This window comes from Scardinius erythrophthalmus (assembly GCF_964197995.2).
Source record: "Scardinius erythrophthalmus genome assembly, chromosome: 14".
Classification (NCBI taxonomy): Eukaryota; Metazoa; Chordata; class Actinopteri; order Cypriniformes; family Leuciscidae; genus Scardinius; species Scardinius erythrophthalmus.
The window spans coordinates 1,978,054-1,997,554 of record NC_138234.1 but is presented as its reverse complement, the minus strand read 5'-3'; the positions used below and the strand labels follow the sequence as shown (position 1 = coordinate 1,997,554).

At 39.2% G+C, this 19,501-nt stretch overlaps 1 protein-coding gene across 6 annotated transcripts in view; it reads left to right on the top strand.

The window, feature by feature from the left end:
* Nucleotides 1-16,756, top strand: part of LOC308702327 (Golgi apparatus protein 1-like) — a 72,546-nt gene extending 55,790 nt beyond the window's left edge. For 2 of the 6 annotated variants that reach the window (XM_081385099.1, XM_081385098.1), the window contains 2 exons: nt 14,561-14,648; nt 16,457-16,756. In XM_081385099.1, the coding sequence (XP_081241225.1) occupies nt 14,561-14,644 (84 nt within the window). In that variant the 3' untranslated portion in view covers nt 14,645-14,648; nt 16,457-16,756. Of the gene's footprint in view, nt 1-2,551; nt 4,348-14,560; nt 14,649-16,456 lie in introns of those variants that run through there. The other 4 variants (XM_081385097.1, XM_081385096.1, XM_081385101.1 and 1 more) reach the window with 2 other exon arrangements.
* The last annotated feature ends 2,745 nt before the right edge of the window (nt 16,757-19,501 follow it).

The following is a 19,501-nucleotide window of genomic DNA, read 5'->3' as shown; positions in this document are numbered from 1 at the left end:
GTTCAAGCATGAAATGCTGAAACCCTATTGTAATTGTAAGGATTTGTAAAACGCATCGTGCAGGACAAACCGTAAGGCCTAGAGACTTGAAACCTGGCCAGATGGTAGGCCTCAATTTGGGGACAACCTATCAGAGTATGACCCCGATTGGCCCATAGGTGGCGCTACAGCAACCAAAAGTTCAAAATCGCTCATAACTCTTAGACCGTTTGTCCCAGGATCAAGTGTCTTATATCATTGGAATCCTTGGCTCGAGGCGGACAAAATGGCTATCTCCGATTTGGATGTTGGCAGGGAACATTTTCTGCTATGTCGAATTTTGTCCAAAACCTAATTTTGCGAACTAGTCCCTGGTTTTTAGCCCGATCGGAACCAGACCAGTCTAGGACAATTCTCTGGACTCTCTAGATTAATAATTATCAAAAAAAAAGTTGAACTTTTGCATTTGGATGGCTGTAATAGGGTAATTTATAAAATGGGCGTGGCAAAATACACTAAAAAGCCTATAAATCCTAAATAAAAACTCAGAACTTCACAAAAATTGGTGAGCATATGTAAAATAACATCATTAACAAGCATGCAAAATTTTACGGAGATCGGACGATAGTTGGCGCTGTAACTGTTAAAAAGCTTTAAAACCATGCTGCTTGCAGCTTTAATTCATATTGAAACTGTTGAAAATACACAACAAAGTAAGTTGATCCACATATCCACAACAGCCTCTGAACTCAATATCTTATTACAGGCACTGGACTAAAAATACATTCAATCAGCCATCGCTAAGAAATACCTCCTGAACGTTTTTGACGGCGATCAGCTGTACAATGGCTTGGTCCTGCTCGGTTTTCATTGACTGAGTAAAACAATTGAAAGTTTTTAAAAGATCCCCTGGGTTAACGTGTCAGCATTCGACAGAAGTTTGATGCTGTCGTGTGAGAACAAGCAATAGCCGGCATTTTTCCTCCTCCCGCGTGCCTCGTCTTCTTAATCTCCTCACGTAAATGATTAGATTTCGATGGCTTACGTTTCTTCCCTACGGCAGAATCCACCACAGGTTCATCAATGCCGTCAAAATGATTAATTTTTTTGTTTGTTTGTTGATCAAAAGGTACAAGGAAGGTAGGAAAAACTAGGATGCCGGGTGTATTCAAAGCGCCGCCATTACTGTTTACAATGCGTGGAATGGTGCGCTGTGATTGGTTGAGCGGATGTATCGCATTCTGCAGAGAAAGGAGACTGGCGTTTGTCGCGGTTTGGAAAGAAAGGGAGAAAACGTGACAGAATAACATGGCGGATATCGCATTTTACGTAAAATTTAAAATTGACTTTTCAATACCGACCCTATACAATACTGATTTTTGCGGGAACTCAATTTAAAAAAAAATGTCGTTTATCACGTTTTGGAAGCATCTTCATATGATCAGTGATGTTTTGTGACGGTATATAGCCACACTGTTCCAGCAAGTGAACGGCAACATCATGCTGTCTTCTAACACCGTGTCCTAACTACATGCGACTCGACGCCGCGACACGCGATAAAAGGTATCTTTTCCATGTTAATCAGAGTTTTTGTCCTAACCAGCCGCGACACGCGACATTTCTAATTTAGAAACGGTTTCTGTTTTTCTGCGACGTCAATCTCAGGTGCTGTTTATGTGCTTTATTTAATGTTAAAAGCGTGTCATGTGACTCTGAACATCATTTAGTGCTCCAGCTTTGAGGCTGTAAAAGCAACACTGGATAATTCACCTCAGATCTTCAAATTAAACAAATGGAAACAAGAACGTTAAAACTGTGAACAAACAAGTGTATTCTTTGACAAAGATTGTTTTAGTAACTCAGTAGCCTATGTATTTTTTAAATGGTGTAATATTTGTGAATTTGATTATGTAGCTGCTTATCCATTTACTTGCGAGTGCCGTCAAGATTACTCTCTACTAGTGCTGTGCACTCGCCGCGAGACTCCGCCCACACGCTGTTCTGATTGGCTGTGATTTTTTGATTGACGTTGTGGCGCACAGCACTAGTAGAGAGTAATCTTGAGTTGCATTCTATCCAATGTGACAATTAACGCAAGCAAGATTTTACAAACAAATTACATAAATCTTGAAGTTGCTGAACTCAATCCAGTGTTACAATTTACTCAAGAATAATTTTACAAACAGTGAGCCTCATGCGACTCAATTTGTGTGTAAACCTTCCGTCAGTCACTCGTAAATAGTGCTCACATAAGCATTTTACATTAAATATTACATACAAATTTTGCATATATCATTTTTGTGTGTGTGTGTGTGTGTGTATTTTGGGTAACACTTTATACTAACGTACAGTTGTAAGTCATTTATAAGTGGTTAGTTAACGATGAACTAATCATTTACAGAACATTCATAAATGATTAGCAAGTGATATACTACCATGTTATGTATGTTTTGGAAATTGTGTTACAAGTCATTTACAAGTGATTAGTAAATGATTAACTAATCATTTACAAAACATGACTGTACGTTTCATAAATGATGTTACATTTTTTTGTATGTTTTGCTCACATCAGGTGCACAGTGGTTAAAGACTCCATGTGTTTCAGAGAAGACAGCTGTCTATACCCTCACCAGTCAGCACTGTAGTACACACTACACTACAGAAGACAGCTGTCTATACCCTCACCAGTCAGCACTGTAGTACACACTACACTACAGAAGACAGCTGTCTATACCCTCACCAGTCAGCACTGTAGTACACACTACACTACAGAAGACAGCTGTCTATACCCTCACCAGTCAGCACTGTAGTACACACTACACTACAGAAGACAGCTGTCTATACCCTCACCAGTCAGCACTGTAGTACACACTACACTACAGAAGACAGCTGTCTATACCCTCACCAGTCAGCACTGTAGTACACACTACACTACACACTACAGAAGACAGCTGTCTATACCCTCACCAGTCAGCACTGTAGTACACACTACACTACAGAAGACAGCTGTCTATACCCTCACCAGTCAGCACTGTAGTACACACTACACTACAGAAGACAGCTGTCTATACCCTCACCAGTCAGCACTGTAGTACACACTACACTACAGAAGACAGCTGTCTATACCCTCACCAGTCAGCACTGTAGTACACACTACACTACAGAAGACAGCTGTCTATACCCTCACCAGTCAGCACTGTAGTACACACTACACTACAAAAGACAGCTGTCTATACCCTCACCAGTCAGCACTGTAGTACACACTACACTACAGAAGACAGCTGTCTATACCCTCACCAGTCAGCACTGTAGTACACACTACACTACAGAAGACAGCTGTCTATACCCTCACCAGTCAGCACTGTAGTACACACTACACTACAGAAGACAGCTGTCTATACCCTCACCAGTCAGCACTGTAGTACACACTACACTACAGAAGACAGCTGTCTATACCCTCACCAGTCAGCACTGTAGTACACACTACACTACAGAAGACAGCTGTCTATACCCTCACCAGTCAGCACTTACACTGCAGTAGAAATCAGTTATTCGGTTTCAAAGGAAGAGAAGAAATGTATATATTGTTGCATGAAATATGCAATTGATTCTGTTATGATTCATATCTTATATAAGCAGGCTTATATTAATTATAATCTTAACTTTGTGTAAAGGAAAAGTTTTTACTTTAACCATGTAATACCTTTATGTAAAAAAAAACACTGTAAAGAGTTTTTAGAAGAAACTGGTTCGTTAGAAAAGACATTGAGACTTGTTTTTATAAACGTTTATTAAGAAATTGTCATTAAGAAAGACACTGAAACTGTTATTTTATAGTTCTTTATTGCGAATATGGTTTATTAAGAAAAGACATTGCAATTGGGGATGTAAAGTCATTTATTGAGAAAATGGTTTATATAGAAAAAATATACCGCACTGAATGTTGTAAAGCATTTATCTATTATAGCAGAGTAAAGAGAAATTGAAAATGTATTAGAAAGTGCCAAAGAAAGAAGAAAAATGCAAAGGAGAACAAAGGAAAGAGTGCGTAAGGGGGTCTCCAGACCTGAGGACAGGTCAAGACTTCGGATTGGACAGATTGTCTGTGAAGGACTGAATCTGTGCGGAGGGCGTGTGTATGGACTATAGAAAGTATTGTCAGGAATGTCAAAAGGTAGACACGGATTCAACGGGACCACCAGTCCGCCTCTCCGGTGTCAGAAGTCTCTTGCCATGGGCCTCCTGCAGTCAAAGTTCGTAAACTGCTTGTTTTTGATTTGATTTGATTTTCTATATTAGTAATTTTGTATGTGAACTATTTAACCTAAATTTAATAAAAACTACTTATATTTGATATAAAAAGAACCAGCCTGCCATAGTCTCTGCTTTATGAAAAATGAGCTGAACTTAACCACGGAGAAGTCTTCCGACTAAATTGTAAGTATGGAAATTTAAGCACTTATTGTTTAGAACGGATTCGACTTTCTTTACCTAACCTGAGAAAAATCTAAATAAGGTAGAAGGTGTCTTTGATTAAGAACCACGTAGGGGGTTAAATTAGGCACCACAAAACAATATCTATATCTATATATTATTATGTATGAATGAATGATGTATAATATAACTATATTTCTTGTCAATTAATGATCTTTTGTCATTTTGTTGCTAACACCTTATGTCCTAAGCACCTTGTGAAACTATTAATTGGGTTTATATAATCCCTCTATATTTGTGACAATCTTGCAACTGATCACACAGACTTCAACATTCAGCCTGCAGAACACAACAATGCTAACTATTATATTTTATTTCAAGTAAATTAACAAGTACTCTTTACAGTTCTTTTTTAGTTACTAGAACTCTTGTGTAAAAGTGAACTATACTAAGCATTTGTCAGTACCACATACTATTACTATTCTTATTTCACTTTACTTGTTTTTTTTTTTAAGGCAATCGGTTTGCATGCTTTTTTTAGATTTTACAATGTGTTATAGATGTGTAAACGCAGGAATAAATCATTTACAACACTTTCTGAATCCCCTAATCTAAAGTGTAAACTATTCATCACTTGTAAATGTTTTACACTTACCTGTTACAAATGATCTGTACATGTATTCAAGGCATTTACAACACTTTCTGCACCCTCTAATTGCTACATACATGCATACAAAAAAAAAAACATTATTTAATAAGCATTTATGAAATGCATATATTAGTTTATTGTTTTATTAGGATCCCCATTAGCGGCCCATTTAATGGCAGCTAGTCTTCCTGGGGTCCTCTTTAAAATATTCACAACATAAAATTACACAAAGCAATAACAACACAAATTACAATCAAGAGAATTCAAACATTGCAATTACATTCAAAATATTACCAAGTGAAAGAACATGACAATACTGTCCTCTTAAATTTGTATTTGTTCTGAATTCTACGTGATGAAACAGAGAGTCGATTCCAAATAGATATTGCTCTGTAAAGTGATGTGCGTTTCAGAAAATTTGTCCTGGGAAGCGGAAGTTTTATGCCACCCCCTAGTAGTGCCTGCCTGGTGGCATGTAGGTGTCCACTTCCTACAAAGACAAGCTGTCAGAGAGAAACTGTGGCTGTTTCATAAATACTGCATTCCACAATATTAAAGTTAATCATAGTTTGATTTTATCGTCAACTGTGAGCCAAGAAAGGCGTGTATGCATCAGGGCCACGTTAGTCTTAAGAGAGCACTGGAGGACAGTCCTCGCTGCCCTACTTTGTGCCACTTGAAGCTTACGTAGATCTTTTTGTGATGCAGATGACCATATAATTGGACAGTTTTCTAAATAACACAGAACAAGAGACTGGACAACCTGTCTAGCAATGGACATTGGAATATATGACAATCTAGTTTAAAACTAGATTAAAGACGCATCTCTTCAGCCAGGCATTCATATAATATTTTAATCTTGCAGTTAAATCCGGTCTCTACTTCATAAACGCCAGAGGAGAACTGGCCCCCGACTGAGCCCGGGTTCTCCCAAGGTTTTTTTTTCTCCATTAGGTCACCTGATGGAGTTTTTCGGTTCCTTGCCACTGTTGCCTTTGGCTTGCTCAGTTGGGGATGCTTAATTTGATTAATCGATTCAACAGTGCTATTGATCTGCATTACCAAACGTGGATGTTTTACACCAGAAACAAACACTGATGTACTATTTTATTTAATACTGTGAAGCTGCTTTGATACAATCTGTATTGTGAAAAGCGCTATATAAATAAAGTTGACTTGACTTGACTTGACTTGACGTACATTTTCTGGACATTGCAATACCATTCCCCATTTTAGCTATCATTCCATCAATATGAGCTGACCAAGACAAGTAAGAATCCAAGGCGACGCCCAGTAACCTGGCTTGCATCACTTGTCTTAGCTGCAGCCCATTGACTGACAAGTTCAGAGAGGGCTCGGTGATTAGTTTTGATCTTTTCCAGAATATCATAGATGTTGATTTGTCTACATTTAAAACTAGTTTGTTATCTTTTACCCACTTGCTTATATTCTGCAAGTCATGATTTAATAGATTTGAAACATCATGAGGAGTTTTTGCAGAACAGTACAGTGTGGAATCATCTGCATACATGACAACAGTTGAATGTTGCACAATAAAAGGTAAATCATTTGTAAAGATCGAGTATAGCAAAGGCCCAAGGCAGCTACCCTGGGGCACACCACAATGTACTGTCTTAGTAGATGAATATTGACCATTAAAGAACACCCGCTGCGTCCTATTGGATAGGTAACTCCCCATCCACGACAGAGACGAAGGTGTAAAACCATAGCATTCTAATTTTTGAAGCAGTATTTTGTGATCTATCAGGTCAAACGCTGCACTGAAGTCCAACATCACTGCTCCTACTAATCTGTTTGCATCGATTTCTTCTAACCAATTGTCGGTCATATGAGTTAAAGCAGTACATGTGGAGTGACCCTCTCGATATGCATGCTGGTACTTGGTGATCAGCCTATTAGAAAAAAAATATTTATAAACTTGTTCAAAAGCAATCTTTTCCATGACTTTGCTGAGTAAAGGTAATAGACTGATAGGTCGGCTATTCTGTCCTGTAAATGTGGCTCTTTTATTTTTAGGCAGTGGTATGATTTTAGCCTCCTTCCATTTCTCTGGAAATATGCCCTGCAACAAACTTAAGTTGACCAAATGAGCAATGGGAAAGGACAGCGCTTCAGCTGCCACCCTGATAAGCCTGGAGTCCAAGTGGTCCATGCCTGATGCCTTTCCATCAGGAAGAGCTGCAAGAATTTTCCCAACAGAGCCTCTGTCAACTTGACTGAATGAGAAAGTGACAGAATGGTTCTTCGCACTCATTATCTTACTTAATATTGCATCATAAGATGCTGAGATATTTGGACACATACCAGATCGAACTTTCTCTACCTTACTAATAAAATAACTGTTGAAATAATTAGCAATTCCCTCTGGATCTGTAATGAACACTCCATCATTTTCAACATACAGTATGAAGCAGCTGAGTGCTTACTCCTGCCCATTATTTGATTTAAAGTGTTCCATAGTTTTTTACCATCATTTTTTGCTTCATTAATCTTTTCTTGGAAGTACTCTTTTTTCTTCTTTCTATTCATTTTGACTACTTTATTTCTAAGAGTTCGGTATTGTTTTTGATCAGCTAGTTCGCAAGAAATATATGCTTTTGTTTAAGCGTTATCTCTAGACAGCATTACATTTTTAAGATTTTAATTCCAACCAAGGGGCACTTTTATTTCTCACAGCTCTTTTTCTGAGAGGAGCATGCTTGTCGACTATTTTCATTAGTATGTCCATAAACCTATTAAGGGCTGAGTCAGGGTCACGATCTTCACACACTTCTGACCAGTCCACACCTTGGATTTCACCCACATACTGCTCTTGGTTGAAATATCTATAAGTTCTTTTATGAATTATTTTACAGCCACCTTTAGGCAATTTAGTTTTCCTTGTGACTCCTATGATATTATGGACACTACAACCAATGGGCACAGAGACTGCTTTGGAGCATTGTTCAAAAGCGTTTGTAAATATATGATCTATACATGTTGCAGATAACACCAGTGTACTGGTAGCAACCCTAGTTGGGTTGAGTGACAGCCAGTCAATGTTAAGATCACCTAAAATAAATATCTCTCTGTTTTGATCACAAACAGCATCAAACATTTCACATATGTCATCCAAATATTGAGTATTGGCACTGGGAGGTCTGTATACACACCCAACTAAGATAGGCTTTATGTGTGGTATATGAACTTGTACCCATAATGCTTCAATATTCTGCCATATGAAGTCCTTTCGAACATTAACTGGGATGTTATCCTTAGCATAGAATGCAACACCATCACCATGTCTATTTCTGTCCCTCCTAAATAATCTATAGCCGTCTATCTTCACATCAGCATCCGTGAAGCTAGAATCTAAGTGTGTTTCAGACAAAGCTAGGATTTCAATACTATTGGACTGCAAAATCTGATATATGTCATTAGTTTTGTATCTCAAATTGCAGATATTCAAGTGCGCTATTGTAATACTCTTAATTGGAAAAGCTGAATGACACAAGTCAATAGCCATGATCTAAATTACAAGTAAAAACACACAAAAATACAAATAAACAAAACAAAATAAATGTTTACATACTTCTAACTAGGCTCCTCCACTCTTGGATTTTATGACCAGTTTATCATATTTCAGAGTAGCTATTTGTCCTCTTTCCCGGGCAGCTCGCAGCTTGGGTAGCAGTTCTTTTCTTTTCTTCATTACAGCCTCAGAGAAGTCCTCATTTATGTAGATGCGTGTGCCTTTTAATTTCTTTGCAGAGGATAAAATGGTCTGCTTGTCCTTGAATCGCATGAGTTTGACGATTGTCTGTCTGGGTCTTTCACCCTCCTGATGCTGGCCAATCCTGTGGGCCCGTTCAATTTCAATTTTGTTGTCATTTAGACCCATTTTGCTGACCAACATGTCCTTGATTTTCTTCTTAGAAACATCCCAGCTCTCTCCTCTTTCCTCAGGAATGCCATCCACTATAAGGTTGCTTCTTCGTGACTGGTTCTCAATAAAATCCAGCTTTGTAGCCATCTTGTCCAGCTCCTCCTTTGATTTAAGTATTTCCGTTTCAAGCTTCTTCAACTTATTCATTTCCTCTTGTGCTTTAGCCATTTTGTCAACTTTGTCTTGAGTAAATCTTGAGTAAATTCCAGGCTGATTTTGATTCCTTGAACATCCTTAAATACATCATCTAAGCGTTTGTTGGTGCCATCAATTATGAGCTGCACAAAAGATTTAAAGTTGTCCTGTTGTTGTTGTAACATGTCTTTGTAAAAATCTTTTTGCTGCTCAAGCGTCTGAGTGAAGAGGCTCATGGTCACCAGTGACTCATCCTCTGGTGGTATAGCCTTTGGTTGTCTGGGAGGCATGTTGTTTCTTACCCTGTGCGTCCACCTGGGCCCTGGGTGTAAAACCAAGAAAGTCCTGGGTAGCTCAAAGGCTTCGGCCTACTCCAGACCTCACTCCAAACAAACAAGATTTTGAGGATATTCCAGCAATATCTTCACTCAATAATGTGGAACAGGTTGGGTTAGAGGCTCCCTGACACGGGTACCAGGAGCAAGATGAAGAAAAAAAGAGGATTTGGGTGATATTTGATAGATTAAAAACAGTCCATCTCCACACATTGCCACAGTTAATCATTTACTAATCAATTGTAAATGACTTACAACTGAATCTACAAAACTAGATTTGTTTTTATATCTTTGAGAATTTTTTTTATTAAATAACATTTGAAAAATCTGCATAAACTGAACACCAAAGAACAATATTAACTATTGAGCGGTGGTGACGCGTTCATGTACCATGTAAGGGACCTAAAGCGCACCTAAAAGCTGTCACAAAGAACCGGCAAAAGTAATGATTATGAATGTCAAATACAGCAAGGAGACATTTAATTTTTTTATTAATAAACAAGTGTTTTCTGTGTCAAAGATGAAGTTGACGATGCTGATTCGCGATCTTCGCAGTAGTGAACGCGCCAGAGAGAAATGCACATTTCATACGGATTACATAAGCAGAGAGTAGTCTGTTTTCTTAAATTTTGAATTGTTTTGTTTAAAAGTAGACATTTCAAGCTTTCTATAGATATATTTCTCAGGTCTGTGAGGCAAGAAACTTATATTTCGGTTCATTTTTTGAGACGAGCTCCAGTTCACGCGCTGGCGCCTCTGTGTCCTGATTATATTGTATGCTATATATTATACTTCTTATTTATTAAATCCAGGCAACTGGTTGATGAAACATTGATTAAAATTAAGATACAATTAATGCAAAATGAAATTCACTTTAAAGAAAGACTTTCTACAAAAACAAACTTAATGAAGTGCCTTTTACGAGTCCATCAAACAACTTAGGTGAGTAGGATCAGTCAACAAGCACAGTAAGTCATGTCATCTTCTCCTCTTATTGTTACTTGCACCTCATGCAACAGGTTTAGCATATCCTTCACCGTCAGCACAGGATTTACATGTGATTAATGCAGGGAGATAGTAAAGCTGACGGGGAAGATTTCAGAGCTAGAGACACGCATCCAAGCTTTAATCGAGGATAGTAAGAGTGCAAGGGCTTTAGATACTGCTTTGGATGCGACTAGCTTAGTGAGCTCTGTACACTGTTTGGTTCTGGCTGAAGTAGAGCCCGTGCAGCAGGAAAACTGGGTGACGGTGAGACGCTGTAGTCGCGGGACAAAACACCGCTCTTCCTTTCCGATAACAACAACAAACAGATTCTCCTCACTCCATAGTTCCATGACTTAAACCATAGTCACATGTTTGCCGGGAGCCAGAGCGCCTGACATCAAAGCAAATTTAAAAGTGCTGGCTAATGCTAATCGTAAATTCTCTAAGATTATTATTCACGTCTGCACTAATGATGTTCGACTCCGCCAGTCGGAGATCACCAAAATTAATATTAAAGAGGTGTGTGAACTTGCAAGTATGATGTCAAACACTGTAATTTGCTCTGGCCCCCTTCCTGTCCGCAGGAGTGATGAGATAGTTAGTAGATTGTCCTCACTCAATGGCTGGTTGTATAAGTGGTATCTGCAAAATAATATAGAATTCATAGAAAAGTTTTTGGGGCAGACCTGACCTGTTTAAAATAGATGGTATTTATCTCTTATGGGATGGTGCTGCTCTTCTCTCTAGTAATCTGGGGCTCAGGTCAGGAAGCAGACAGACTGGTATCTGGTTTAGACAGGCTAAACCAGATAAGGTCAGATAAATCCCATCACATAGAGCCTCTTTCACCTAGCTATCATCACATAGAGACTGTGTCTGTTCCCCGAATTTGGAAATCCAAAAAACGCTTCAACCCATCTAGGGTTAAAAATTGAACTGATGTTCAACAAATAAAAAACAGCTATAATACAGATGAGCAAATGATAAAGCTTGGGTTGCTGAATATTCGATCCCTTACTCCAAAAGCACTTATTGTTAATGATATGATTTCAGATAATAACCTAGATGTGTTGTGTTTGACAGAAACCTGGCTAAAACCAAACGATTACATTACTTTAAATGAGTTCACCCCGCAAGATTACTGTTATAAACATGAGCCTCGTCTGAAACGCAAAGGGGGAGGAGTTGCTGTAATTTATAGTAATATTTTCAAAATCACTAAGAAATCTAGTGTTAAATATACTTCTTTTGAAGTGTTGGTGCTTAATGTAAAAATATATAGTATAAATGACAAATCATGTTTGAGATTTGTGCTGGCTACTGTATACAGGCCACCAGGGCACCATATAGACTTTATCAAAGAATTGGCTGCAGATAAAGTACTAATTGTTGAAAAGAGAGCTCGATTGCATACAGAGAGGCTTTAAAAGCTGCTAGATCTGCTTATTTTTAAACCCTATTAGAAGAAAATAAACATAATCCTAGGTATTTATTTGAAACGGTGGCTAAACTAACGAAAAAGAAAGCTTCAACTCCAGAAGTTTCCAAGCAGCACAGCAGTAATAACTTTATGAACTTCTTCACTTAAGATTGATAATATCAGGGAGTAAATTATAACTATGCAACCGTCTACTACAGTATCGCATCAGGCAGTGCATTGTAGTCTCCCTGAGGAAAAATTTGATTCGTTTATTACTATAGGAGAGGAAGAATTTACTAAACTCATTAAATCATCTAAACCGACAACATGTATGTTAGACCCTATACTGACTAAGCTACTGAAAGAGATGTTTCCAGAGGTCACAGATCCTCTTCTTAATATCATTCATTCATCTTTGTCATTAGGATACGCACCACAAACCTTCAAGCTGGCTATGATTAAACCGCTTGTTAAAAAAACGCAACTTGATCCTACAGAATTAGTCAATTACAGGCCGATCTCGAATCTGCCCTTTCTGTCAAAGATATTAGAAAAGGCAGTATCTTCACAACTGTGTTCCTTTCTAGAAAGAAATGATATCTGCGAGGATTTCCAGTCAGGATTTAGACCGTACCATAGTACCGAAACAGCTCTCGTTAGAGTCACAAATGATTTGCTCTTATCATCCGATCGTGGTTGTGTCTCTCTATTAGTGTTTCTCGATCTCAGTGCTGCATTTGACACTATCGACCACAACAATTTTTTAAATAGACTCAAATTATGTTGTCATTAGTGGAATTGCACTAGCATGGTTTAAATCACACTTATCTGACCGTTATCAGTTTGTAGCAGTAAATGAAGAGATGTCTTCTCGATCACAAGTTCAGTATGGCGTACCACAAGGCTCAGTACTAGGACCGCTGCTGTTCACTCTGTACATGCTACCCTTAGGAGATATCATTAGGAAACATGGCATTAGTTTTCACTGTTATGCCGATGATACTCAGCTCTATATTTCTTCACAATCTAACGAAACTTACCAATTCACAAAATTAACGGAATGCATAGCTGATATAAAAAATTGGATGACTAGTAATTTCCTACTACTAAATTCAGAAAAAACAGAGATTCTAATTATTGGACAAAAAACTTCCTCATGTAATAATCTAGAATACTGTCTAACACTTGATGGCTGCTCTGTTAAGTCTTCGTCGTCGGTTAGGAACCTGGGTGTGTAGGTGTGTGTGTGTGTGTGTGTGTGTGTGTGTGTGCTCTTTGATACCAATCTTTCATTTGAAAGTCACGTGTCTAGAATCTGTAAAAACGCATTTTTCCATCTTAAAAATATATCTAAATTACGTCATATGCTCTCAGTGACAAATGCGGAACAATTAGTTCATGCGTTCATGACCTCAAGGCTAGATTATTGTAATGCTCTACTGGGTGGTTGCCCTGCACGCTTAATAAACAAACTACAGCTGGTTCAAAACGCAGCAGCTCGAGTTCTTACCAGAACCAGGAAGTATGACCATATTAGCCCAGTTCTGTCATCACTGCATTGGCTCCCTATTAAACATCATATAAATTTTAAAATATTGCTGATTACTTACAAAGCACTAAATGGTTTAGCTCCACAGTACTTGAGCGAGCTCTTAACGCATTATAGTCCGTCACGTCTATTGCGATCTCAAAATTCCGGCCAGTTGATAATACCTAGAATATCTAAATCGACTGCTGGCGGTAGATCCTTCTCCTATTTAGCACCAAAACTTTGGAACAGTCTTCCTAACATTGTCCGGGAAGCAGACACACTCTGTCAGTTCAAAGCCAGACTAAAGACACATCTCTCTAATATACACATAGCACATTATAGACTTCTATAATTCAATGTTAGGCTGCATAGATTAGGTCAGCCGGAACCGGGAATACTTCCCATAAATCCTGATGTACTCGTTACATCATAAGAAGAATACTGTGATCCCCAGATCCCCTTTTATTTCTACACTTTATTTCCCCATTTTTGGACATTTTTTGTTTATTTAATAAATACCTCACAACTATGTTCCTTTTCAGAAAGAAATGATATCTGTGATGATTATCAGTCAGGATTTAGACCGTACCATAGTACCGAGACAGCTCTCGTTAGAGTCACAGATGATCTGCTCTTATCATCCGATCGTGGTTGTGTCTCTCTATTAGTGTTACTCGATCTTAGTGCTGCATTTGACACCATCGACCACAACATTCTTTTAAATAGACTCGAAAATTATGTTGGCATTAGTGGAATTGCATTAGCATGGGTTAAATCACACTTATCTGACCGATATCAGTTTGTAGCAGTAAGTGAAGAGATGTCTCATCGATCACAAGTTCAGTATGGCGTACCACAAGGCTCAGTACTAGGACCGCTGCTGTTCACTCTGTACATGCTACCATTAGGAGATATCATTAGGAAACATGGCATTAATGGTAATATTAATTTGCAGGAATCTTACACTGGTTCACACTAGGCTTCTGTACTGTACATGTCTGATTCATGCTGTGTTTGGGACAAAGCTTTTAATGAAGAGCATTTGGTTTTTATAATTAGACTCTCTAAGTATATCAAGTTTTGGATTTAGATTTATCGGCCAATATATCGATATGAATCTTACCCACTTATCCTCCTTCCTCAGCTCCAGTGGGCGTCCCTCAGGCAGAGAGCATCATGGGGCCGCTGGGGTGATGATCCTCCTGACACACAAGACACAAGAGCATAATCAGGCATGAGGAAATCAGAAACACGTTCACAGCATTTAAAGCAACACTAAGGAACTTTTCCTCTGCGGTCCCCCTTCAGGTTGGATGTGGAATTGTCCATTACCGCTGTCGTAAATAATTCCGCCGCCCGCAGCCGACTGTCGCACGCTCGCTGTTTATCCAGCGCCGGCTTTGGAATGAGCGATGTCCACGGACAAGTTAGAGGATGATGCATGATTTCATTAAAGTATTGCGACATCAGAACCGAAGAAAAACTAAATAATGACTATTGTTACACTTGACGTAAAGCAAGTCAGATTTGTAGTTTTCCTATGTCTCATTCGAACTACAGAAATGTGACCCGGGATTGATGCCGGGTTGGGGACCGAGTAACATTGCCGTGTTCAGTCCCGTGAACAAAAGCCGTAATAATGCCGTGTCGTAGTGACGACGCTGAAGCCAGGATCGTTCGCCGGGGCTATAGTGCGGTTATAGCAGATATAGGGACGCAAAGCGAATCCAGAAGTGCCGTTCACCCTGTTACGACTTGATAACCACTGATGCGATTTTGGAAACATTATTTTAAAGGGACTATATGTAGCTTTTTAGGTATTTTATTATCTAAAATCAATATTTCTATTCATAAATATGCCCTCAATGATGTACAAATACCTCTGCCAATGATCAGACTAATCCTCGTAAACGAAGAATTTATTATCTTTATATACATGGGACGGGTAGGTCCACGGAGGCTTCCATGTAGTTCCGCCATCTTGAAAAACTACAATAGCAGAGAGGGACAAAAAGTACTAGGCCAACGCGTTTCCACAACGCGTTTCGTTCAGAACCAGCGTCACGTGACTGAAGCCAGTAGAAGCGGAGGCACAGAGCAGTGAGAGGCGCTTGTCACTGCCCCGGCAAGTTTAAAATCCTGCACGGAACGGTTATTTATACACCGTTCATTCATACATACATATGAGTCACAGGATAAGGAGTCCTCGTCGTCGAAAAAGTCCAAAATAGACCGTAAACGTGACCGGAGATTACAAAAACAAGGGTTAATGTCAGGATAGCTAATGCAGGAGAAAGCTTTCAAAAGAGACGCTGAAGTTGCCTGCTTTCTTCTCGACAGGTAAGTCAATGTTACGGTCTTAATTACAAGCTTTTTTTCATTGCTTGGTTGTGAACTTTATTATATAGACAGAAGAACATTTATAGTAAAAGTTAAACAGGCTCTTTGATGAATAGCAGCTATTGAGTAAAGTAACGTTAGAGAAGGCTCTGATGATGATGATGATATCTAACAATGCACGTACTTCAAAAAATATAACGAGTAAAGGCGGCATTACAACTAATTACCATAGTTCATGTTTTTCACAGTCAGTAATTCATACTGTAACATTCTTTTTTTCGTTGTTTCAAGTTTCAGTTTGTTTTAAATAACAAACCTGTTCACCCGAAGGAAAACTCAAAGTGCTATTATAAGACATCCTGTCATAGCTTTTTGGTACATAACGGCTACCGTAGATGCAACGCGCATTTGAAAAAGTGAGGCGCTGGAGAGCATTATTCGTTTGAATGCAAAATACAGTTTCACCACTAGATGGGAGAAATTCCTACACACAGTCCCTTTAAGGTAAAAAATGTTCCTTAGTGTTGCTTTAAAGACAATCTAAAACTGAATAACATCATATTTTTGTTCAATCTTTTACTATCCCCCATGTTAATACAGATGCTGAAATGAATGTGTCCCGCTGAGTGTGAAGCAGGTCTCAGTGTGTTAACTTGTGTTGGTGACAGTGTGAACTTACCCACTTATCCTCCCTCCTCAGCTCCAGTGGGCGTCCCTCAGGCAGAGAGCATCCGCTGGGGTGACGATCCTCCTGACACAGTTTTTAAAGATATTCTGATATTCAGTTTTTCTGATCGGTTATTAGCAATTATTACTGGTGCTCAATTATTGATAATGGTTCTTATTATTATCAATGTTAAAATAGTGTTTTTGCTGCTTCATATTTGTGAGGACACAGTGATCCTGTTACTAGGATTCTTTGATGAACAGAAAGTTCATGTTTTTGAAATGTGAAATGTGTTTGTCATTTTTGCTGATTAAAATGGTCACTTCCCCTAAACTTCTGAATGAGTTTATCACAGTTTCCACTGTGAAGCGGCACAACTGTTTTCAACACTGATAATAATCACAGAGGTTTATTGAGCAGCGAATCAGCAGATTAGAATGATTTATGAAGGGTCATGTGACACTGAAAATCCGGCTTTGCAAAACACAAAACAGTTCTTATGAATAATATCATAATATTACAGTTTTACTAAATTTTTGCATCAAGTCAATGAACAGACTTTCAAAAACTATACAAAATATGAATTACTCCAAGCTTTTGACGGATATAATGTTCAGAGCAGGACAGAGGAGGTCCATCTATAGGCTAAACTGTGACTTCACATGTACCTTGAGCAGATCGTCCGTCAGCGGCGGGTCAGCAGAGGGGCGTGTGGAGGACCGTCCTCAAGGTCTTCAGCACCACCTGACCTGGTGCGGGACACAAACCTCACACGTTAGCATTAAAAATACATTAGTTTTACACATACCTCAAGCAGATCTTCTCCTCACGGCTCGTCAGCACGTCTTCTCCGGGCGGCGTCAGAAATTGTTTTGTTTATAGTGTTCACCGCGGTAAACGTGCGCTGGAGTCACGTTTGTCATCGTGAACATCTGTAGCGGCTGCGCTTTAAGGGAGTTGTCTAGGGGACGTGCGTGTCTGGGTGTAGTGATGAGCGAGAGCAGGTTACTGTGGTCCCGCAGTGGGGCTCCACTTGCTGGGGTTGTAGGGCTCCAGGTCGTTGAGTTTGTGCCGGTGGTCCGTGTCCCAGGAGAACTTGAAGCCACAGGCGGGCTTTTGGGCCGTGGAGAAGGGCCTCAGCGAGTTCTGCGAGTTTAGGTCGTCCAGAGGGTCCAGGGGGTTCAAGGGGCTTTGGGGGTTCAGAGGATTCAGGGGCCTCTGGGGGTTCAGGGGTTTCAGGGGGTTCAGGGGTTTCAGGGGGTTCAGGGGCCTCTGGGGGTTCAGGGGTTTCAGGGGGTTCAGGGGCCTCTGGGGGTTCAGGGGTTTCAGGGGGTTCAGGGGCCTCTGGGGGTTCAGGGGGTTCAGGGGGTTCAGGGGCCTCTGGGGGTTCAGGGGCCTCTGGGGTTTCAGGGGCTTCTGGGGTTTCAGGGGCCTCTGGGGGTTCAGGTTCCCACTGCTGATCGGAGTTTGGGGTCCGACTTGCTCCAGGGATCTGATCATGAAGATCATCTCCCGCATCTCCACCAGAGCCTGAACACATGAGGGATTATTAACATGGTTTGAGATTAACTTTTTCACTCACTGGCATATTTAGCTACTACATTTTTTAAATTACCGACTATTCAGAACTTCTACAAGCCAAAAAAAAAAAGAAGAAGAAAAAGAAAATAAATAAACCAGATTATCTATGTAACATCTTATTTTTATATATATATATACTGTATGTGTGTGTGAAAAGTTCAGATGCAAAAGCCTCGAAGTAATTTTCTTCTAAAATTATAATTTTTATCAAGCTTGTATGTTTATGTTCAGTTATTTCACTTTAATGGCAATTAAAATTACCTATTATTTGTCATGAAAGTATATACATATATAACATTTGGATTTCATACATTCATTTTTTTTATTCAAACACAATCCTGTCATCCAGCATCTCCTCGTTCCTCGTTTCATCCTCATAAATGTGTTACAGATTAATACAGGACAGAGAACATCAGAAATAGGATGTTGTTTCTGTTCACCAAATGTGTTTTAATCTTCGCTGTTGCTTCAGTGTAAAGGAACAAGCGCTGTTATTTGTTGTGTAGTGACGTGTGTGTTCAAGTGAGCAGATATGAGCAGATTCTGAGCAAATACACTGTATTTAATATATCATAAAATCTGCTAAATCTGCACAGATTTGTTTTACACGAACTTCCCCAGCAAAGCGAGTAAACATGATCACTAATACGCAAAACTGGCTCGTGATTTGACAGTGTTTCCCGCCACAGTTCACTTCAAAACCTGGTTATTAACGCACAGTAATATCAGAGTGACTGGTGTGTGTTACCTGAGTGTCTTTTTGTCGTTTGCCCGTGTGTGTGTCCATGATCTCCGCTTCAATGTCTTCAATGTGTGTGAGTGAGTCTGAGCGAGTGTGTGTTTCTGCAGTCCAGTGTCAGTTACTATGACGTCATCATCACAGCGTCAGTCCTTATGGCGTCACAACCTCAGAGACATTCTAGAATCGTCATCGCTATGCCGCGGAAATGACCATTTAAATAAGTAAACAAATAGGCTATAAAACCTTATTATATATTCATATACATATATGCAGACTTCCTGGTATTCACTGCCACTTTTAAACATTAATGTGAAAGCTCGATGAAATATCATTTAATGAATTTAACGAAGTTAACCCTCTAATATTTCAGAAGTTGTGAATACATTGAGGATTCTCACCCGAACTCGACGCCATTTTAACAGCAAAACCTCAAATCAGAGAGAGCTGAGCTGGTCACACAGAAGGCGGGAAAACTGAGGGATTGTAATAGGCTATTTGAGCAGGCCCGGTTCTACGGGGGTGCTTGAGGGTGCTAAGCACCCTCAAATAAAAGTGAAAGCACCCTCAGATGAAAAATTATTAATAGCACACATAAACGAGATTTTGCCGAAAATAAAACACAGACGGATTTCACACTCTTGCCTATAGGATAGCCTACACAAAATAAATAAATTAATAAAATTAAACAAATATATATATATTAAATAAATTATTTCGTTATGCTTTCATGTTTAATGCATTGTAGTTGTCCTTTC